At 38.6% G+C, this 24282-nt stretch overlaps 1 protein-coding gene and 1 pseudogene across 5 annotated transcripts in view; one reads left to right on the forward strand and one right to left on the reverse strand.

Annotated features, from left to right (window-relative positions):
* Nucleotides 1–185: 185 nt before the first annotated feature.
* Nucleotides 186–24282, reverse strand: part of ARNT (aryl hydrocarbon receptor nuclear translocator) — a 75949-nt gene continuing 51852 nt past the window's right edge. For 3 of the 5 annotated variants that reach the window (XM_042994044.1, XM_042994041.1, XM_042994045.1), the window contains 14 exons: nt 23335–23400; nt 22835–22920; nt 21187–21263; nt 16005–16139; nt 13323–13397; nt 9841–9992; nt 6135–6245; nt 5864–5936; nt 5598–5721; nt 5319–5421; nt 4788–4935; nt 3405–3567; nt 2608–2774; nt 186–1894 (listed from right to left, as the gene is read on the reverse strand). In XM_042994044.1, the coding sequence (XP_042849978.1) occupies nt 1805–1894; nt 2608–2774; nt 3405–3567; nt 4788–4935; nt 5319–5421; nt 5598–5721; nt 5864–5936; nt 6135–6245; nt 9841–9992; nt 13323–13397; nt 16005–16139; nt 21187–21263; nt 22835–22920; nt 23335–23400 (1570 nt within the window). In that variant the 3' untranslated portion in view covers nt 186–1804. The remainder of the gene's footprint in view (nt 1895–2607; nt 2775–3404; nt 3568–4787; nt 4936–5318; nt 5422–5597; nt 5722–5863; nt 5937–6134; nt 6246–9840; nt 9993–13322; nt 13398–16004; nt 16140–21186; nt 21264–22834; nt 22921–23334; nt 23401–24282) is intronic. The other 2 variants (XM_042994043.1, XM_042994042.1) reach the window with 2 other exon arrangements.
* On the forward strand, nt 11870–12987 carry LOC102964929 (annotated as a pseudogene).

The raw sequence follows: 24282 nt of genomic DNA on the forward strand, positions 1-24282 counted from the left end.
AATAAAACCCTGAAGGAAAAGCAGAAACAAAACCCCAGAGCATCTTCTCCCTCCCTTCTCCTTCCCCAAAAGCCCTATAATAACTGTACAATATTATAGTCCTGATCACATTTAAAAACAATTATTAAAAACAAGGATTCCATTGGAAACTCAACTTTTTGGCTTGTTAAACTGTGATATAAATATATATGTATACGGTATGTGTGCACATAGAATAAAAAAATAAACTGTCTCCTTTTCAACTCCACTACCTGGCACCAGACTGGAGACAAAAGGGAGAGAAACCCAGTAATGATGTTCTCTCAGCCTCTCTAAGGCCATCTATGCCCCTCAGTCTCCTATGGCTACGTTTAATATGTCTTCTCCTTATTAATTCAGTCTTGCACTTAAGATACTGGCCTGAGCCAATTAAAAAAAAAAAAAGTGGCTGATACACATGACTGTTACCTGAGGAAGGTACAGAGAGAGTAGTAACCTGTATCTGCATTTATATGGCTATAGTTAACTCTGTGACCCTGTTAGAATGGGAGTCCAGGCCCCACCTATCACATGGATTCATACTCTTGTATCATAGCAAAATCTAATCTTAAGATTGGAGGGAGCAAAGAGGAAGAACTATAGGTCCAAAACAGACCCAAGTCTCAGTTTCTAGTCAGACTGAACTGGGAATGGGATGAAGGAGGCTACTTTGCAAGACATGGTATTTGGTTTAAACTCCAGCAGTGAAGATTTCCCTGGGACTGCTAATCCAAGAAGTTGAGTTTCCATGCAGAAATAACCTCTACAGAACACACATCATATGTGATTCTGACAGAAAAATGCAGCAAGTATGGCCAAGTATGGGGCTTTTAAAAGGGGGTTATCTTCCCACCCTAAACATCTGTAATGTTTCCAGATCTACTCTATAAGGTGAGAGCACCAAAAGCGGGAATGACCCAGCTTTACTACTAAATATGTTCGATGAGAGACCAACCACATCAAAAGACTTTATATATCTGCTTACAGTTGCATATTGGCTGGGCATAGATGTAAGTGCAGCAAAGACATTTATTTAAATACTCTTTGGCTGCAATACTAAGTGGAAAATACCTAGAAGATTAACTCCTTAGGACTCTTTGAAAATTACATGGAAAAACAAAGATAAAATCTGAGACAAATTTTGCATAACTCCCTAATAGGGAGAAACAGACACAGAAACACACATGTGCACACACATACCGCGTACACACGTGTGCCCACACGCATATGCGTGCGCGCGCGCACACACACACACACACACACACACACACTCTTTCCTTCTCCCTCTCTCACTTCCTCACTCACCAGGCAGCAGAAAGAGCCTATGCTCACTTCCTAAAGCCATACAGGTATATGTAACCTACCATGTTTCATGGTCCTCAGATATGAGGATATTTCTCCTCCCCCTAACCGTATTCAGAATTTCTTTCCAAAACAAACCACAGTATCCAAGGCAAATAGTGGATGAATGGATGTCAGGTTCTCTAACCTGCCTATTGACCCTAGCACAAATCATTTCTGCATAAATCTCTGGTCAGGAGGTGTAAGGAAAGGCATTCTTAACTTCACCCAGCCTCAGTTTTTCAAAGATCCCCAAAGCCTTCAGGATTCACCCCATTTCTTCTCAGAGGCAGGAGGGCAAGGAAAGGCCAGAAGGGGAAGGGGCACACATTAGGGGTGAGGGAAGGGAAGGGAGAGGGACTTTTATTCTCTTTACAGGAAGATTTGCTTTTTAAAAACAAACTGTGACTTTCCTCCCCTACCCCTTATCCTCACCCCAATAGTTCTATTCTGAAAAGGAGGGAAACATAGTTAGGTCAGGAAATTCTTCGTTGTTGTAGCTGTTGCTCTGGTCTCCCAGCATGGACAGCATCTCCTAATAAGAGAAAAAAACAAGTCTGGGTCACACACCTTAATAATCCCTTACATGTACTGAGCTTCTTCCCAATATTCTCCTAAACCCAACGCCCCTGGCCCCACAGTGTCTGTGGGGCTGAATGCCCTGAGCCTTCCCTACTCCCAGCAACTCTCAGACTCCTTTATGACAACTTTGTTTCCCAATCCCTTTTCTGGCTTCTTCCTACAGTTCCACATTTTCCTTCTTTTCTAGTCCTCCCATATTTTCAAAAGGAGAAAAATCTGCTTGCCACATTTCACATAACCCCCTGTGCACATATATGGAGTATCTCTGATCCTATTTGTTTTCCACCAAAACCTGCTTTGCCTCTTTCAACCTCTGTCTTAAACACCTCTTCCTTTGTCCCAAGATTACTCCAATTGCTCTTGCAGTCCCCTCATGACTTAGGTAAATGGGTCTTTAGAGCTATAATCAGTATGTTTACACTCAAGCTACTGTGCAGTGGGGATGTGGCTCTCCTGGAATGGCTAAAATGACTTCCTTAAACATCTTCGCATCACTAACGATGTGTATCACACAGTAAGTTCCAGTTAATGACATTTACTTCTACAAGTCCCCACTCTGTTTTCTCCTAGGTACTCCCAAACACCTCAATCCATGCTTCCTTCTCTGTCTCTGCTCTCTGTTTCTCTTCCAGTTTCTAACTTTCTGAAGTCTTTTCACCCTCTCACCTGGAAGACCTCAGGCTGGCCAGGTTGCTGTGCTGATGGCTGTTGAACATGTTGCTCGCTAGAACTCGAGCGATGATGAGGCTGCTGGCCCTGCCACTGTGGCCAGACACTTACACCCTCTGCTGTCCGTGTCTGGAATTGTCCTGTAGTCTGTCCAGTCTCAGGAGCTAGAAATACAGCAAGGAAGGACAAACAACTTTAAGCTACTAATTCCACTGGAGAGGAGAAACTATCAATGCCTCTTTTATTTTAAACCCAGCCCCAGATTAATTTTTCTTCTCTGGGTAGCCTTTCCCAAGAGTCTTTTGATCATTTAGATTAAATTTGCATATTATTTAATGTATAATAACTTACAAACTTTTTAATACACGATAAAGTCTTTTTCATGGGGGTATGTTTTAAATTCCAAATGGACCATCACCTGATTTCCCCATAATGAGGTCAGTGCATCCAGGACACAAGAAACTTTGAACCACCAAATTCTTTCTCTTTAGTAGTGTGATTTTCCTGTTACCCTCCTTTCTTTGTTATTATTGTTGTTACTGTTGTTTTGAGAGAGAGAGAGAGAGAGAGAGAGAGAGACAGACAGACAGACAGACAGGGAGAGTGTGCAAGTGAGGGAGGCAGAGAGAGAGGGAGAGAGAGAGAATCCCAAGCAGGCTCTGTGCCCAGCACAGAGCCCCAGGCGGCATCATCTCACAACCTTGAGATCATGATCTGAGCGGAAATCAAGAGTCAGATGCTTAACCGACTGAACCGCCCAGGCACCCCCGCCCTCCTTTCTAATCTGAACTCACCAAAGTTGGATCCACGATTGGTGAGACTAGGGTAGGCAGCAGCACCAGGTGACGCAGTTGAAGCACCAGGGAGGGACATGGGGCTGAAGGAGGACGGAGTCTGAAAGCTGCCCACACCAAACTGGGAAGAACGAGTCTTGGCTGTAGCCTGAGTAGCCACCTGCTGAAAGAGAGAAACATTATTGTACATGCCATTCCTATGAGTCAACCCTCTGTCAATCACTGGATTTCTTCTGAGCCAAGCTCATCATTTATTTTTTACTCTATACTTCTTCTTATGTATGTATATATCTATAATTTACACCCAAGTTAGTTAGCATAGAGTTCAATAATGTTTTCAGGAGTACATTCCAGTGATTCATCCCCTAGGTACAACACCCAGTGCCCATCCCAACAATTGTCTTCCTTACTGCCCCTTACCCATTTAGGCCATCCCCCCACCCACAGCCCCTCCAGAACCTTCAGTTTGTTCTCTGTATTTAAGAGTCACTCTATATTTCTTCCAATTAATGCCAATCTCCTATGACAAAGTACAAAACAAAAACAACAACAACAAAAACCACAAAGAACTATGGGACTAATAAACTATACATTCAGAGTTGTGAGAATTTTTTCCAGTTATTTTCTTACACACTCTTTTATGCATTTGAGATCATACTTCATATAACAATTTTGTAGTGTGCTTTTTGGTTGGGGATTTTTTATTTAAAATATTACTGTGTTGGGGTGCCTGGGTGGCTCAGTTGGTTAAGCATCCAACTCTGATTTCGGCTCAGGTCACGATCTTGCAGTTCATGAGTTCGAGACCCATGTCAGGCTCTCCGCTGACAGTGTGGAGCCTGCTTGGGATCCTCTCTCTCCCTCTCTCTCTGCCCCTCCCCCACTGGCATGCATGTGCTCTCTCAAAATAATAAACTTAAAAAATCACTGTGCTATATAAGCATACATGAATATATGAAACAATAGTAGCTTTAATCTTAACATATATATATATGTTATATAAGGTTTTTCAACACATTTTTTTGGTAAATAGATATCATTGCGTGTAAATTAGTAGTTTTCTCCTTTGCTCCTGTACTTTGTAGTACTAACCAAAATGGAAACTCAGAATTGATTCCAAAACAAATATGTAAATGAAACCTGTTTAACATGTTCTTCTATATGAGCAATTCTGATTTAAAGTGAATATGTGAAAACCACAAACTCTGATATTTGGGGATTATCTATTATTTTAATTATTTAGCTACTCCCAACAAAAAGAAAAATTGGAAGGTAGGGGCTGGGAAGAAGACTTCTAAGACAGATGACAATAATTTTACATATGGACAAAAGCCCAAACAAATAAACAAAAACTAGTACATAGGGGACAGACAGACACTTTACCTGGGCAGAGAAGCCTGGGCGGGTGCTAGGGGTCCAAGTTGGGGCTGCTCCTTGGGGTGGGTTGGAGTGGCGGGAAATCTGGGCCAACATCTGCCCTGCAGAAGCTGATGGCTGGACGATGGTTACAGGAGAGGCCAGACCACTATTTCTAGGAATGAACACATAGTGCAGTAAAAGATTAAAAGGATGGGTTTACCACAAAATCTAGGTATCACAGGACAATCTAGTACTATCCCTAGATCCCCTTGACTTCTCTGGGATTAAGGAATTCTTAATAACAGAATTTGAAAAAGATGAGAAAACTGACAGTCACACACTGATCTGGACACAGAGAGATGGAACCTATAACATAGCAACAGGACAGGTGCAAAGAAATAGGAGGAAGAAAAGCCAGCTTGCCTTGTCTTAAGCCCTACAAGTTCCACTGCTTTGTCTGAAATAACCAGAGAAAGCTAGGGAAGAACAAAACTTGGATTCAGCAACTGAATGCCTCAGTTGCCCCCTAACGCAGCACATACATAAAGGGCTCACCTGAAATTCTCTGCCGGCCGGGGGGTAGGAGGGAATGTGTTGCCCTGTGAGAATAGCTGTTGGGTAGCAGGGACAGTGCTGGAGGAGATGCCTTTACTCTGATCTGTGGACCAAAAGGAGCGGGGGGAGGGCCAGTCAAGGGGCTGTAGTACATTAGTTCAGCAAGTTCCTATTTACTCATGAGGTATTATGATTAAGTAGAAAGATGTTGGGCAGTAGTAGGCACATCAGTAAGTGATCTAAATGAGAATTTAAGAGGAGAATGAGGAAGAAACATACCTGCATTGATGTTAGAGTAGATTTCTGAAAATCTTGGATCTCTATCCTGGGCAAACAGACTATCTGACTTCTCAAGGGGCTTACTGTGTTCTGGCCCTGTGGTTGTTACAGGCTGAACAGAAACCTGTGGGATACGATGATAAAAACAACCATGAAAAATGTAACATGACAATTCAATAACCCTAACATTCACATACACTCTAACTGGCACTAGGGGACATTTCCTAAGGAAATGCTCATGCCTCTTCAAAAAAAGACACACTTACCTGGGAATGATTGTAGCCAGCCAGTCCATCTCTTCCTGATACCACATCCAATTCTGTTTGCTGTTGCTGCTGCCTATATGTTTAAAGGCCAGGAAGAAGAGAAAGATTATTTTTATTTTTATTTTTTTAAATAAATCTGGGGAAAAAATCTCCCCTGGCCAGCAGAGAATTTCAGGTAAGTCCCTGAAAGCAAACAAACAAACAAACAAATGGGACTGCAGATACCCACTACCCAGGCTCATCAATAAAGAATTCTTCTACCATTTCTCACCTGGATGCCAACTGCCCTGAGCCCATCTCCAAGGGTAAATTAGCTGTGGGACCTAGCTGTGGTCTCTGGATTGTGTTGGACAGTGTAGGCCTTGGTTCCTGGCTGGAGTTCCTGGGAAAATGGGACAGCAGACAGAACAGAGGGGAATAAAAGGGTCAGGCACTGTTTGAACATAAAGCTATATACATTTACTTACAGGTGAGGCAATAACTAATAAATTCCACTTAGAAGTCTAATCCTTTAAATAACCTGTGACTTCAGATTCAGCAAATACTTCATACCATGGACAACAAGGTACAAATAAAAACTGTGTCCCATGGCACAATGGTTTATCCTGTTTGGGTTTAAACTCCTTCTAGGTATACAATACCTAGTTGGTATACATGTGTATATCCATACACTGAGTTTTTAAAAAGCGTAAGTAAAAAAACTGACAATACATACACAAACATCAACAAAGGCTCTTTTGGGGGACACCTGGCTAGCTAAGTCAGTAAAGCATGAGACTCCATCTCAGCACTAGGAGTTCAAGCCCCACAGTGGGCACAGAGTCTACTAAATAAATAAATAAATAAATACCACAAAGAGTCTTTTTGGATAGTGAGAAAATTTTCCCCTCTCTTTATAAGTTTTCCATGCTTTCCAAATTTTATGTAAAAATATTTATTTTAAAAATATTAAGAATTAATTAAAATAAATAGTGGTGGGGAAAACAGTATGTAAAAATGAGGAACACCATTATTTCCAGAAACAAGTTCTTAAAAGGACTGAAAATTTTCTAAATTTAAACAAAATGGAGACACAAAACAACGGTTGTTCTGTAATATAAAGATGCAAAAACAAAAAGAAAATTACAGTGAACATGACCATATATCCGAGTCCTGAGTAAATAGAAATTTCTAACTCAATCCACTCTGTTATACTAATTAGAAAAGAATATTAAAAGACCTAAAATTAGAAGGACACAGACTCAGCATTGTCACAAGGTATTTGATAATTATTTCTAAGCATATCTTCAAGAGCTAAGCTCAAGGGCAATTCTTTTTTTTTTTTTTTAATATATGAAATTTATTGTCAAATTGGTTTCCATACAACACCCAGTGCTCATCCCAAAAGGTGCCCTCCTCAATACCCATCACCCACCCTCTCCTCCCTCCCACCCCCCATCAACCCTCAGTTTGTTCTCAGTTTTTAACAGTCTCCTATGCTTTGGCTCTCTCCCACTCTAACCTCTTTTTTTTTTTTTTTTCCTTCCCCTCCCCCATGGGTTTCTGTTAAGTTTCTCAGGATCCACATAAGAGTGAAACCATATGGTATCTGTCTTTCTCTGTATGGCTTATTTCACTTAGCATCACACTCTCCAGTTCCATCCACGTTGCTACAAAAGGCCGTATTTCATTCTTTCTCATTGCCATGTAGTATTCCATTGTGTATATAAACCACAATTTCTTTATCCATTCATCAGTTGATGGACATTTAGGCTCTTTCCATAATTTGGCTATTGTTGAGAGTGCTGCTATAAACATTGGGGTACAAGTGCCCCTATGCATCAGTACTCCTGTATCCCTTGGATAAATTCCTAGCAGTGCTATTGCTGGGTCTTAGGGTAGGTCTATTTTTAATTTTCTGAGGAACCTCCACACTGCTTTCCAGAGCGGCTGCACCAATTTGCATTCCCACCAACAGTGCAAGAGGGTTCCCGTTTCTCCACATCCTCTCCAGCATCTATAGTCTCCTGATTTGTTCATTTTGGCCACTCTGACTGGCGTGAGGTGATATCTGAGTGTGGTTTTGATTCGTATTTCCCTGATAAGGAGCGACGTTGAACATCTTTTCATGTGCCTGTTGGCCATCCGGATGTCTTCTTTAGAGAAGTGTCTATTCATGTTTTCTGCCCATTTCTTCACTGGGTTATTTGTTTTTCGGGTGTGGAGTTTGGTGAGCTCTTTACAGATTTTGGATACTAGCCCTTTGTCCGATGCATCATTTGCAAATATCTTTTCCCATTCCGTTGGTTGCCTTTTAGTTTTGTTGGTTGTTTCCTTTGCTGTGCAGAAGCTTTTTATCTTCATAAGGTCCCAGTAATTCACTTTTGCTTTTAATTCCCTTGCCTTTGGGGATTCAAGGGCAATTCTATATAGCTAGACTAAGTGGAAAAGTAGTAACCTGACAACTGACATCCACTTATAATAAAAAAGATAGTAAGCATGTGGAGAAACTGGAATCCTCATTAAATTGCTGATGGAAATGTAAAAGGGTACTGAAGCTTTGGAAAACAGTTTGGCAATTCCTCAAAAAACTAAACACAGAGTTACCAAGTAACCCAGCAGTTCTACTCTTAGGTATACACCCAAGAGAATAAAAACATCCACATAAAGACTGGTACATAAATGTTCATAGCCATGTTCCAAATAGCCAAAAAGTAGAAATAACCCAATGACCATCAACTAATGAATGGATAAACAAAATGTATCCCCATATAAAGGAATATTATTTGGCAATAAAAAAAATGAAGTACAGATAAATGCTACAAGAGAGGACCCTTAAAACATTATACTAAGCGTTAAGAGGCCAGTCATAAAGAATCATGTATTATATGATTCCATGCATATGAAACGTCTAGAATAGACAAATTTATAGAGACCGAGAGTAGATTAGTTGTCATAAGGGCTTGGGAGTGGAGAGGATGACTGTTAATGAGTACAGAATTTCTTTTAGGGGGAATGAGCATGTACTGAAATTAGATTGTGGGAATAGCTGTACAACCCTGTGACATACTAAAAAAATTATACACTTTAAATGGGTGAACTATATGGTATATGCAATCTATACCTCAATAAAACTGGTTTTCACAAAGTTGAGGAAGAAAAACTCAAAAAGAAAGGAATCAAGGAATTGAGGAACAGAAACTAACAAAAGTGGACATAGATAGCTCTGCTCTCAGCGATAGTCCATGAGCCAAATCCAGTCCATTGTCTGTTTTTGTAAATCAAAGTCTGTTGGAACATAGCTATCTTTGTTCATTTCATTTGTTTAGGACTCTTTTCATGCTACAATAGCAGAGGTTAGTAATTGCAATAGAGACCATATGCCTCACAAAGCTACAATAATTATTATCTGTCCTTTTACAAAAAAAGTTTAGAGACACCTGCTCTAGAGGAAAATCCTACCAGAATAGAGCAATAAACCGGTGTAGAAAACAAGATGCTTTCTGGGGGCACCTGGGTGGCTCAGTCGGTTAAACATCCGACTCCGGTTCAGGTCAGGATCCTGCAGTTTGTGAGTTCTAGCCCTCCGTCAGGCTCTGTGCTGACAGCTCAGAGCCTGGAGCTAGCTTTGGTTTCGGTGTCTCCCTCTTTCTCTGCCCTCCCCCGCTTATGCTCCGTTTCTCCCTGTCTCTCAAAAATAAATAATTTTTTAAAAAATTAAAAAAACAAAACAATATCCTTTCTAGAAGGGGATGAAACAAAGTTGAAATACAAACCCTTCACATCTTAGAACCTACTCTTTTAAGCTACTGTTTGTTAAAATCTTATTCTACCTGGATGAATTACTCTAAATTCTGTAGTAAGCTGAAGATGAGGAACTTCAAACTAATGGTGTTTACTACCACAAAAGTAGAAGAGGAGGAGACAGCTTGGTAAGGCTAAGCAGACTTGGCCCAGGAGAAATACCCAATATTGGTAAAGGCCTTTATGGTACATACTTCACATTGGTGTTGGTACAGATGATGTACTCAATTTCATCTGAGTAAGGGTTCTGGAAAGTAAAGGAGCTGGTTCTCATCCAGAGCCATTCCCGGTTCTTAGACCGGAACCGGAACATGACAGACAGCACCTGGCCTTTTAACTTCACCACCTGAAAAAGTTTTCATGCTATCAGTGAAACCCACAAAAAATTTTCTTTAGAATTTTTTTTTAATTTCCCATTTCTACAAACCTAAGATTCTTGTGTCACTGTCCTTGAAATATACCAGTCTCTTTCAATGTTACAGATAAAACAATATGCACAGTGAAAACTGAGTGCTAAATAATGGGAGGTATATTTATTTTCTTCCTAGAGTCCTAAGTAGCTATCTGACCACTTTAGTCAAAGTCAAACAAAAGAAACAATTTTTTCCAGGAGAGTAAAGACTGTTTCCCCACTTCCCTTGGAAAGTCCCGTAAAGATATGTTGATCTAGCTTTACAAGTCTATATTAGAAATTTGTAGTTTGACACTGAAATAGCTTACATGTTGCTCCTCAATCCTAGGTTCTTCCCACTCCAAACCTGAGGACTTCTGTTTTCACAGCATCCATGGAGGTTTCTATTAAAACTAAATTGGCTTTAGTTTTGTTTTGCTTTTGTTTTTTAAAAGAAAGTAATCATGGGGAAAAAATTACCTTTGACTCTCCCTCCCTAACAATAAAAAAATAATAATATTTGCAGCTAACATTTATTTTGTACTTACTATACATTGAGCACTGGGCTCTGTGCTTTTCTATTTTTTTTGTTTAGAACATTAACAACATGATAAAAAAGAAATATGAGTTACTGCATTTTAATAATACTAAGCAGCCTTTAACTCTTACATGTGCTCACTGTGTAATATATACAGAATGAATATGACATCTATACACAACTAAGTACTGGCTTTGAAAACCTGCTTATTGCAGTATATATCTATTCCAATGAGGTATAAGCCCAATGCTTCAAAATACATACTTTATATATATATATATATTTTAAGAAAAAGTGGTAACATTTGTATTTAAGCTGCAAACAGTGTGGAAATAACTGGTGATGTTACAAGCTGACTGAGAAATTATTACAGCAGAAAATGGGACGTACTTCACTTAGTAATAATAAAATGGCACGTTTTATACACACACACACACACACACACATACACACACACACACACCTTGTACAAATCAAGTGTAAAACACTTGGTTACTACAGTAACTCAAATGGAAGAGAAAAAAAGGAAAACAAGCTTCATTGGAAATAACTAAACTTATTACTGAAAAAGAAATATAAATTCAACTGGACTTAAATAGCAAAATCAGGAAATCAGCAACCAAGTAAGCAGCTGGAGACCACACATTAAAAAGCACCTTTATCTAGGTACTCTAAAGTCACAGTAGCAACTAATGTCAGAATAATAACTTTGAGATTATATAGTGTGTAATGAGTCATTAAAGCTGTTTTGGAATAAACATTTTCCACAAGAGAGAAAATAATAGTCTATGGCCAAAAGTGTCAAGAATTCAGAATTCAAGGATTTAAAATATACTGTACAATATCTTCTCACACTAAAGGTCCATGTCCTTAGTTTTGAATGGATTCAACAGAAGTCAGAATGGTTTTCAGAATGGTTTTTCTGAGCCTACACATACACGAAATGTGATTTTTCTGTGAGCTGCAGCTGAGTACAAGGAACTGGTAATGCTGAGGACTCAGGAGACAGAGACATTTCACTGCCATCTTCTGATTTTCTATAGAAGTTGGGTCATACATGGGGCACCTTGGTGGCTCAGTCGGTTGGGCATCCGACTTCAGCTCAGGTCACGATCTCACAGTTTGTGAGTTTGAGTCCCATGTCGGGCTCTGTGCTGACAGCTCAGAGCCTGGAGCCTACTTCAGATTCTGTGTCTCCCTCTCTCTCTGCCCCCTCCCCTGCTAATGCTCTGTCTCTGTCTCCCAAAATGTATAAATGTTAAAAAAAAAAAAAAAAAAAAAAAAAGTTGGACTATGTGCTTTAAATGCATTGCCTTATTTAATATTCCCAACAATCCTCTGAATTTAAGTACTGTTATTATACCTATTGTATTCCTAAGGACATTACTGAGGCTTAAAGAGGGAAATTAGTCTAATATAAGAATGCTTCCTAAAGCCAAATCTGTACCGAAATTAAATTCACCAGATATTTTCAGAATCTAGCGCCTGAAAATAACAATTGAGTCAGCTTACAACTAAGAGTTAACTCTTGCCTTTTGGCTCCCTTAGCAGTGCCATGCAGGCTGGCAAGAACAGACGCTTTATAAAAGGGCAAAAAGGCAGCCAAGAAGAAAGTGGTTGATCCATTTTCTAAGAAAGACTGGTATGATGTGAAGGCACTGGATATAAGAAATACTGGAAAAACACTACTCATGAGAAATCAAGGAATCAAAATCTCATCTGATGGCCTCAAGGGTCGTGTTTTTGAAGTGAGCCCTGCTGATCTGCCATGAATGATAAAGTTGCATTTATAAAATTCAAGCTAATTACTGAGGATGTTCGGGGCAAAAACTGCCTAATTTCTATGGCATAGATCTTACTCATGAGAAAATGTGTTCCATGGTCAAAAAATGGCAGACAATGATTGAAGCTCATGTTCATGTTAAGACTACTGATGGCTATTTTCTTTGTCTATTTTGTGTTGGTTTCACTAAAAAACACATAAATCAGATTAATTAGAAGACCTCTTATGCTCAGCACCGACAGGTCCGCCAAATTCAGGAAAAGATGGCAGAAATCATAACCTGAGAGGTGCAGACAAATGACTTCAAAGAAATGGTAAATAACTGATTGCAGATAGCATCAGAAAAGACATAGAAAAGGCCTGCCAATCTATTTATCCACTTCATGATGTCTTTAACTGTTAGGTAAAAATGCTGAAGCAGCCCAAGTTTGAATTGGAAACGCTCATGGAGCTTCATGGTGAAGGAATTAGTTTTGAAAAAGCCACTGGGGATAAGACTGGTACTAAAGTGGGACGAGCTGGTGGATATGAGAATATCTACAAAATCTATTTAAAATTCAGACATTTAATGGTGACAAAAAATCTTACTTGTGATGTTTAAAAAAAAAAGCCATTGACTCTTACTTATCTATAAAACAACTAAGAAATGAATATTTCTACTAGCATCCACAGTTCAGTGAGGCCTAAAGTATTTTAAATACTTTAAAGAGTCTTTTGGATACAGCTAGCTAGATATAAGACAGTGAGTAGCCAAAGCCAAAATATGGCCATTATTCATAGTTTCAAAATACCAGTCCTTTTCTCTTTTCTGTTCCTTAAAAATACAGGCTATGTACCAAACATAAGATTATGGTGGTGCCTGTCACAGTACTCCATCAGTGGTCAATAAATATTTGAGGAATTAATATGATAACAAATATTAAATAAAAATATTAGTCAGATCCAAACCAGGGGAGAAAGTTACCTGTTGGAAGCTGTCTCTTAGAAGCTGTTGGTCTTCGGGATGACAGAATTCCACAATATTCTTTCCTAAGAGTTCCTAAAAATGAAAAAGAAGAGTAAGATGGACACTTCTGTGATCATCTAACTTCATGGCCCATCAGCAAAGGACTTGGATTTTATTTCTCCTGTCTTTATCCCAGGATTACAAGTGAGGAGGAAAAACAAACAAAACCAAAATACAGAATCTGCTAAGCAAATGGCCTCTAGAACATTTTTCTTTTTCAGAACATTATTTACTTTAACTGCATTTTTATAGATTTGAGGTCTAATGTACAACCTATAATTCACTCATTCTAAATCTACAATTTGATGGTCTCTAACATATTTATACTGTTGTGCAACTACCATTATTACCACAATCCAGTTTCAGAATATGTCCACTGCCCCCAAAAGTTCCCTTGTGTCTGTTCGTAGTCAACACCCGCTCCCAATCTGCTAGCCAACCAGTGAGTGATCTGCTTTCTACTTTAGTGCTGCCTTTTCTAGAAATTTCATACAAATGGAATTATATAATATGTAGTTTTTTGTGTCTAGCTTCTTACAATTAACTTAAGATTTTTGGAGTTCATGTATGTTGTTGCATGTATCAAAAGTATATTCCTTTTTATTGCTCAGCAGTATTCTAACATGAAGGTATCACAGTTTGTGTATCCATTCACTAGTTAATGAACATTTTGAGTTTTCCCACTTTGGGGCTATTATGAAATACAACTGTGAATAAAAATCTTTCTTTATGGGCACATATGTTTCATTTCTCTTAAGTAAATACTTAGGAGTGCAACTGCTACATTGTAGAGTAAGTCACATTTAATTTTTTATGAAACTGTTTTTCCATTTTTTCCAAAATGTTTTTCCAAAGTGACTATGCCATCGTACATGTCTACCAACAACATGTGATGGTTTCAATTTCCCCACATTCTCACAACACTTTTTTAAAAAAATGTTTATTTTGAGAGAGAGAGAGCACAAGTATTTGCACATGCGTGTGGGGGAGGTACAAAGGGAGAGGGTGAGAGAGAATCCCAAACAGGCTCCGCACTGTTGGCACAGAGCCCAATGCGAGGCTCGATCTCACTAAGTGTGAGATCGTGACCTGAACTGAAATCAAGAGTCAGATGCTCAATTGACTGAGCCACCCAGGTGCCCCACTTTTTGATAATACTGGACATATAGTGGCATCTCACTGTGGTTTTAATTTGTACCTTCCTATTGACTAATGATGATGAGCATCTTGGGTTTTTTTTTGTTTGTTTTTGTTTTTTAAGATTTTCTTTTTAAGTAATTGCTATACCCAACATGGGGCTCAAACTTACAACCCTGAGATCAACAGTTGCATGCTCCCCTGACTGAGCAGCCAGGTGCCCCATGATGAACATCTTTTTATATGCCATTCCTATTGCTTCTTTGGTGAAATGTCTATTCAAATCTTGTGCCCTTTTTTTACTGGCTGTTTACCTTAATGAGTTCTGAGAGTTCTTTTATATATTCTGGATACCAATTCTTTTATAAGAAATCTTTGCCTAACTTAAGATCACAAAGATATTCTCCTATATTCTTCTAGAAGTTTTATAACTTTAGCTCTCATGCATTTACGTCTTTGAGTTGATCTTTGTGCATGGTGTGGGTAAGAGTTTACATCCTTTTGAGGTGGGTGGATATCCAACTTTTCCATCACCATCTGTTAAAAAGACTTCTTTTCCCTGCTTAATTGTTGGCATCTTTTTGGAAAATCATCTGACCATAAATGTGAAAAGACACTCTACTCTGGTTCTATTGATCTATATACCTATCTTTATACTGCTCCCACACTACCTTGATGACAACTATGTGACAGATGATGAATCAGGTAGTGATTCCAACTTCGTTCTTTTTTTCCAAGACCTCTTCTTTACCAACTTCTTCACAGAACCATAACCGAAGTCCCTCCTGGCCATATGGCTTTGAAAGTTTGTATAATGACTTATTTCTCAACTCTGGGTATAGCTTCCTAGTCTGTTGAATGAGAAATCTCAATAAAGGAGCACCTGGATGGCTCAGTCGGTTAGGTGTCTGACTTCAGCTCGAGTCCTGATCTCACAGTTCATGAGTTTGAGCCCTGCATCAGGCTCTGTGCAGACAGCTCAGAGCCTGGAGCCTGCTTCAGATTCTCTGTCTCCCTGTCTCTCTGCCCCTTCCCTGTTCACACTCTGTCTCTCTCTCTCAAAAATAAATGGATATTAAAAAAATTTTTAATGAAAAATTTTCAATAAAATCATAATAACTGGTGCCAAATCTGCATATTTTGTGGGTTACTATGTACCTAGGTGACTACAAAAATTATCTAACAATGGTCATACCATTATAAAAATTAAAATGACACTTCTGCATTATTATTATCTATATTAATATCAACAAGAAAAAATAAATACACATTCATGCCTGCTGCCCCAACCTGGTTTCACAAGATGTATTTTTCTAGGTTAGATGAATAACACTGGTAGGAAGTGGAGAATAAACTTAGCTACTGATAGAATAGGATCATCTCTTTTTTCTGACCTGCGGCTAACATGTTTTGGCTATTCTGGAATTACATGACTGAATAATCTAAACAAAGCCAAGGTAAACAGGTTTAAGTATTAGTGGTGTAACAGCTGTACCTCCTCACCTGTGGTTGATAGCCAACAGTAGCCACACAGCGGTGATCCACAAAAGTGAAGATCCCCTCAATGTTGTGCCGAGAGATGAACTCTGTTGGTTGACAAACGTTACTCATGTCTGTACAGCTGGGAGAACTGGTTACCTGAAAGTAAAGAGATAAAAACAAGATAAAATGATTCCAGTCTTTATAGATGCATTTCCCATGTCCTCGTGATCATATACATAAACACGGGGATCCCAATTTAAGGAATTTCTGTGCTTTCACATCTCACTCAGAAAGGAAAAAATTACAATCACAATTAGAGAGACCAAGAGGCCTAGCTTCACCCCCACATCTGTACTCTTTACCAACTCTGTAAAGAAGATAAAAATTCATTCAACCCAAAACTCACCTACTGTCATTCAGCTTGGCTGTGCTGTGTTCATTATTCAGATTGGAAAATTATAGTCTCCAGTAACCAAGAAACTTATCTAACTTTATGGGAAGAATCAAAATACTTCCACTTCTCTAGTCATGTAATGACAAAATGAAAAGATCTCTCTTCTCCTGATAGAAGAAATTAGTTGGAAATAGAAAATTCAGCACTTGTAAAGGTCAAAGTATGAAAGATAAAGGGAAAAGATCTCCCTCCTCTTCTCATCCTTTTCAGATTCTTCTAAATCTAAGAGAAGCAAACTACGAATGCCATATTTTTCCAAATATCTAGAGTTTTATATAATTCTTCATTTATATTCAGAGAGTAAAATAAAAATAACATGAACAAGTCCTGAGGAGATTTCTTCTCACTGAAAAGGGATGATATAGGACTTCCAGGGAAGATGGTGGAGCAAGAGGACCCTAAACTCACCTTGTCCCATGGATACAACTAGATAAAAGCCACATCAGTGTAAATAATCCAGAAAATGACCCAAAGGCTGGCAGAACAAACTCTCCACAGCTACGTAGAGAAGTGGCCACACTTAAGAGGGTAGGAAGGGTAGAGATGCAGTTAGGAGCTAAACAGACCCACTAAGCGGACCTGTGTGGCTGTCAGCAGGAGGGAGAGAAACATACTCTCACACCGCAGAGCCCCTATGAGGAAGACAAATCCCCATAACATTTGGCTTTGAAAACCAGAGGGGTGGAATTTCAAGAATTCTTACAAATAGCAGGGCTTAAAACATGGAACACTAAAAATCAGCAATCTCAAGGGAAAGCTGGGAGGGCAAGAGGAAACTAAGTCCCTGCTCTTAAAGAAACAGCACAACAAACAGTCCCAGGGAGATACAGCATGGAAGCAGCACTATGAAAAACACCTGAGGTATACAGGAAGGAGATTTGTTTACTAACTTCAGAGGATGTGCTGGAGGGGCAGGGATCATCTGAAAACTTCTCCAGGAACAATGGAGCTTGCTGGTGCCATTACCTTCCTCCACCCCCCAGCACAAGCAGACACCTGCAGGAGCCAGTGTGGTACCAACACTCATTACTTCATTTACGAACAGTGTGCCCCACCCAGGCACAGCCCCTCCAGCCAGGCTGCAGCTCCAGGTTTCCTCCCATAGCAGAACCCTGCAAACCTTGTGAACACCTCGCACTCTGCTCATGCATCCTCCTGTGGCTGAGTGCTATTTATCTCTGGCAAACGTCTGGTCAGACTCAACTTAAGCCCACGGTGGCCCCAGACTAGCCTACTAACAACACAGGGACCAAACATGCCCACAACGGACAAAGAGCCATTGCAGACGACTGGACCGAAGCAAAAGCAGCCCAGCCACAATAGCGGGGCACACACAGGAGACACCCCTGAAGCGCCAGGTTCTGGGGAACAGGGGACACTGCACTGCAGTGCACTACAGAACCCCTTTTTCATAAGGCCACTACTTTCAAGAGCAGGAGATGTAGCTGCCTTTCCTAATACACAGAAACAGAGGAATATGTTCCAAATGAAATAACAGGACAAAATCACAGCAAGAGACCTAAACAAAACAGAGATAAAGTAATATGCCTGATAGAGAATTTAAAGTAATGGACATAAAGATACTCACTGGACTTGAGAAAAGAGTGGAGTACCTCAGTGAGACCCTTAACAAAAAGACAGGAAACATAAAAAAGAAACAATCAGAGATGAAGAATTCAATAACTGAAATTAAAAATACACTAGACGGAATAAATAGTAGACTAGAGGAAGCAGAAAAATGAATCAGTAACCTGGAGGATAGAATAATGGGAAGCAATCAAGCTGAACAGGAAAGAGGGAAAACATAAATAAATAAAAAATGAAAATGGGCTTACGGAACTCAGTCATGCCAGCAAGCTTAAGAACATTCACATTATAGGGATCCCAGAAGAAGAAGGGAGAGAAAAAGGGGCAGAAAATTTATTTGAATAAATAATAGCTGAAAACTTCCAAATTTCTAGGAAAGGAAATAGGAATCCAGATCCAGAAGGCACAGAGATTCCCCAATAAAATCAACCTAGGGAGGTCCACACCAAAACATACAATAATTGGCAAAAAGTAGAAAAAAAATTTTTTTAAAGCAGCAAGAAGAAAAAAAGAAAAGGATAACAGTTACATATAAAGGAAAACCATAACATAATCAGATTTTTCAAAAGAAACTTTGTACACCAGAGGGGAGCAGCATGATATATTCAAAGTACTGAAAAGAAAAAACCCTGCCGCCAAGAATACTCTATCCAACAAGGCTATCACTCACAATTGAAGGACAGATAAAGTTTCCCAGACCAACAAAAGTTACAGAAATCATGACCACTAAGCCAACCTTACAAGAAATGTTAAAGGGGGCTCTTTGAGACAGTAAGGAGGAGTAAAAAAAGTAGGAAACACAAAAGCAGTAAAATTAAGTAGGTTTATAAATATCAGTCCAGGGATTCACAAAATAGAAGAATGTAAAGTATAATAAAGAATGGGTTCAAACTTAAGTGACCATTAACTTAATATAAGCTACTATATGCAAAAGATGTTATACACAAACCTAATGGTAACCACAAATTAAACCAGTAATAGATATGCAAAAAATAAAGGAATCCAAGCATATCATTAAATAAAGCCAACAAACCATCATTAGAGGAGACAGCAAGAGAAGAAACAAAGCACAGGCTTCACCCCAACATGAGGCTTGAACTCACAACCCTGAGATCAAGAGTCAGATGCTCCACCACCGACTGAGCCAGCCAGGCACTCCAAGAATTACCTTCAATGTAAATGGACTAAATGCTCCAATCAAAAGACACAGGGTGACAATGTATAAAAAAACAAGACCCATCTATATGCTGCCTATTAGAGATAAAGACACATGAAGACTGAAAGTGAAGGGAAAAGCATTTATCACTCATGCAAATGGAAGTGAAAAGAAACAGGGTAGCAATATTTATATTGGACAAAATAGATTTTAAAACAAAGACTATAATAAGAGACAAAGAAAGACACTATATAATCACAAAAGGAATAAACCAACAAGAAGACTGAACAATTGTAAGTATTTATGCACTCAACATATTGGAAGCACCCAATATATAAAACAGCTAATATATTATATAAAAGAAGTAATCTATAGTAATACAGTAACAGCAAAGGACTTTAACATGCTACTGTCTTGAATGGATAGATCATCCAAACAGAAAATCAACAAGCAAACAGTGGCTTTGAATGACACATTGGACCAGATGGATCTAACAAATATATTCAGAATGCTCCATCCTAAAACAGTAGAATACACATTCTTTTTAAATCCTAGAAGAGAGCACAGGAAATAATTTCTTTGACATTGGCCACAGCAACATTTTTTTAGATATGGCTCCTGAGGCAGAGGAAACAAAAGCAAAAATAAACTACTGGGACTACATCAAAATAAAAAAGCTTCTGCACAGCAAAGAAAACAACCAACAAAACTAAAAGACAACCTACTGAATGGGAAAAGCTATTTGCAAATGACATATCTGATAAAGAGTTCGTATCCAAAATATATAAAGTACTTATACAACCCAACACCAAAAAACAAAAAAAACAAAAAAAACCCCACCCAAATAATCTAACCAAAAAATGGGAGAAGACATGAACAGACATTTCTCCAAAGAAGACATACTGATGGCCAACAGACCCATGAAAAGATGCTCACCACCACTAATCATCAGGGAAATGGAAATCAAAACCACAATGAGATACTACCTCATATCTGTCAGAATGGCTAAAAATCAAAAACACAAGAAACAAGTGTTGGCCAGGATGAAGAGAAAAAGGAACTCCTGTGCAGTGTTGGTGGGAATGCAAAACTGATGCAGCCACTGTGAAAAACAGTATGGAGGTTCCTCAAAAAATTAAAAAGAGAACTACCATATGATCCAGTAATTCCACTACCGGGTATTTATGCAAAGGATATAAAAACACTAATCCGAAAATATACATGCACTATGTTTACTGCAGCATTATTTATAATAGCCAAATTATGGCAGCAGCCCAAGTCTCCATCGATAGGTGAATGGATAAAGATGATATGTGTGTGTGTGGGTGTGTACGTGTATATATATATACATATACATACACGTACACACCCACACACCCACATAATGGAATATTACTCAGCCGTAAGAAAGAATGGAATCTTCCCATTTACAACATGGATGGATCTAGAGAGCATAATTCTAAGTGAAATAAGTCAGAGAAAGACAAATACCATATGATTTCACATATATGTGGACTTAAAAAACAAAACAAAGATAAAAAAGACAAAAAATAAGATTCTTAACTACAGAGAAGAAACTCTGGGTCAGGGGATAGGTGAAAAAGGTGAAGAAGATTAAGAAAACACTATTTTCTTTCCAAGTGTCTATTTAAATTCATTAGTTAACATCCAGTGTAATTAAGTTTCAGGTGTAGAAAGGTAGTGATTTATCACACACATAACACCCGGTACTCATCACAAGTGTCTTCCTCAGTACCCATCACCTATTTAACCCATTCCCATCCCCCCAAGAATATGCTTATGATGAGCACTGAGTAATGTATAGAATTACTGAATCACTCTGCTATACACCTAATATAACTAATACACTACTAAATTAATATAATACCATATGTTAACTGTATTGGGATTAAAAGTTAAAAAACAAATACTCAAAGAAAACTGAAAAATAAAGAAGGAAAAAAGGAAAAAAAAAAGATGATATAGGTGTGGAAATTCATACTTGCCTGTAGTCTGCCAATGGCCACTAGGCAAAATTTGCTCCCCTGGCCAGCCTCTGGATCATCATCTGGGAGGGAGACACCTTCAGGAAGGTGAAGTTAAAAAGGTTTAACAGGAATTTCAAACTCAATTGCCTTCAATACAGATAGAAAGATTTAAAATACATGTAAGGTATGAAGAGACTAAGTATAACACAATAGAGAGTGCTGAATGATTAGAATAACAGTAAGACAACAATTGCACAGAACTTACCACATATGCCAGGTACTATTTTAAGTATTTTTACATATAATAATTCATGTATTTTACCCGTATTAATTGTAATAAATTGCAGAGTACAAGTCCCACCCTAAGTATTCTTAAAAACCATGCTGGCCAAGCCAAACATATATGAAGAGAGTCATTCATTCTGTGACCATAATGATAGGCAGAGAACAGATGTCTTGCCCAACCTGTGTCTTTTAAAGTAAGCAAACAACCAAAAATGAAATGAAACCAAACACCAACAGTTATTTATGTCCTTTGGAAAAGAGAGAAGCCAATGTTTCAATATTTTGTGTGGAAAAGGAAGAAGACTGCATTCTCTTTAGTCTTTGCATATGTATCTTTTTTTTTTTACCAAGAAAAATAGTATTTCTTTGAGAGCAATACGGAAGAATGAAAGACCATGCATACTGCACAAGTATGGCTTACACGATATATAAATTAAAAAGTTCAAATGTCACTAAACTTAAAACTAAATTTTTCTTAATTGCATTTAACTGCCATTTATTGAATGGGTACTATATGCCAGGCACTGGGATGAGTGATTTTCTTACATTAAATTTAATCCTCAAAATAACTCTGCATGAGTTATTTTGAGTTTGGAGTTATAATCTCCAAATCATAGGTAAGAAATCTGAGGGGTTCTTTTTATAAAGTCAAGCAACTTACCCTAAGTTATACCATTAATAAGTAACAATGCCAGAATCAAACTCAGGTTTTTCCAAATACAAAGTTTAATTTCTTACCCCAATATACCACCTTGCCTCCCTTTTCTCTTAAGTTTCCCTCTCTCTACAATCCCACTTCCCAATCATACCCATCCAGCAGGGAAGTAATAAAGTGGCTAAGATCTGGAAATTCTGACAAACCAGTTTAAAAGGCTGACCCCTGCACCCCAACCACCCTTCTCACATTCCCTGTTTGACTTCCAGTTCTAGTAAAGCTACTCTGCTCACATCCTGATTTAAAGCCTTTACAGAGAATATCCCATTTCTAAATTACTACAATCAAGCCATTTCCCTCTTTTCCCTCAAAGTCGTGCTCCTACTTTATGTAGCTTTCTCAAATTAACTACATTCAATGCCAACTGCTTCTTTGCACACAAATACTTAGAAAATAGGTATTCAGTATATATTATTATGAATCTGCACATTTAAAATTGCATTCTGTGACACAGCCAACATTGAGTCATTTTCCAGTCTGAGTAACCCATCTCCCCAACTGGACTATAAAGGAGGAGCAGAAGTCTATCTGCTTTTTCTTTCGTGTTTTCTTATAGTTTATACCACAGTACATACCATGTACCAGGTACATGACAAATGCTAGAGCTAACTTTCTCAGACTCTGTGACAATCCTGCTGCACCACGGAAGAAATCCAACTTCCCTACCTGCTGGGGGCCAGGCCTTGATATAGCCTGTGCAGTGGACCACCACAAAATGAGGTTCCCCATCCTTCACAGAGCCAAGTCCGTTCCTAGAAGAAGTACATGTGTGAGGAGAAAAACTACCCAGTAACATTTAAAAGGCAATGCTGGTTTAGTACCTTTAACTTCAGGCTCTTGGATGTTTAGAAAAGTGGTCACTTTTTGGCCTCTTCCACCCCAAAGTGACCACCATATTTCTGAGCCTTGCCAAAATAAAGCAACCAAAAGGTATTACAGCAGAAAGAAAGTTGGTAAAGTGGTAGGGCCACTTCTTTAAAACAAGATGAGCAAAAGATGCTGCAGAAGGTCAGGAAAATATTGCCAGAAAATTAAGTAACTGGGAAATGAGGGATGAAGGTAAGGGCTGCTGAAGGAAGTACTACACACAGTAAGATAGTTTAAAAAGTGATGATCTCTATAGGAATTTGGCCATCCCTTTGGTTCTTCGTTGTTTAGGATCTCACCTGCATCTGTTCCTCACAAAGCTCAGTCTATTCATGGAGACGGGGTCTACAGAGCTATTGCCACACCTGTTTTAAGGAACGGAGACATTAAAAGCAATTACGCTGTGCTATTAAAGAACTTTTCATCCGTTAACAGCCAGATAACAGGCTCTGGATACAATGAAACACAGAAGGATAAATGAACCAGGTTTGGTATTTCTAAAACTTGTAACTGAGCCCAGAATCTGAAGTTCAAAATGTTCCACATACTCTTCAAATGCAGAAATTCTCTACACTGGGGCCAGAATACTTTTTGTGTAAAGGACCAGATGGTAAATATTTCAGCTTTCGTGGACCATAAAATCTGTTGCAACTAGTCAACTCTGCCATTAGGGCATGAAAACAGCCACAGACAATACATAAACAGATGCACATGCTATGTTCTTATGTGGCTTTATTTGCAAATAAAGAGTTGTGGTTTGCAGACTCCTGTTCTATACCACATCCCAATCTATTTGCTACATATCCTTATTATTTCTCTTGCTTCTGCCTATGTCTCTACGTAGGCCATGTCCACATACTGGGACATTCTCTCCCACCCTCTCCACTTTCCTTCTCTCGTTTCTTTAAAATAATAATAGGTAAAACTTATATAGAGTTTAATATGTACCACACACTATTCTAAGCATCTTTACATATATTTATTCATCTCATCCTCAAAATAACTTTATGAGGTTGATATTAATATAATTCCATTAGACGAAATCACAATACAAAGTAGTCCTGTAATCTGCTCAAGGTCCCAGAAGATACTAAGTGGGAAATCCAGTAATCTAGTTCCAGAAGTTATTCTAAACCACTAAGCCACATAATATTCAATTCTGTAAATCTCTCAGGAAACCTTTCTTAATATCCTACTCATCATTTCTAATAAGCATCCTTAGTAGATGGTATAAATTAGTAAGTTTC

This window comes from Panthera tigris, chromosome C1 (assembly GCF_018350195.1).
Source record: "Panthera tigris isolate Pti1 chromosome C1, P.tigris_Pti1_mat1.1, whole genome shotgun sequence".
NCBI lineage: Eukaryota > Metazoa > Chordata > Mammalia > Carnivora > Felidae > Panthera > Panthera tigris.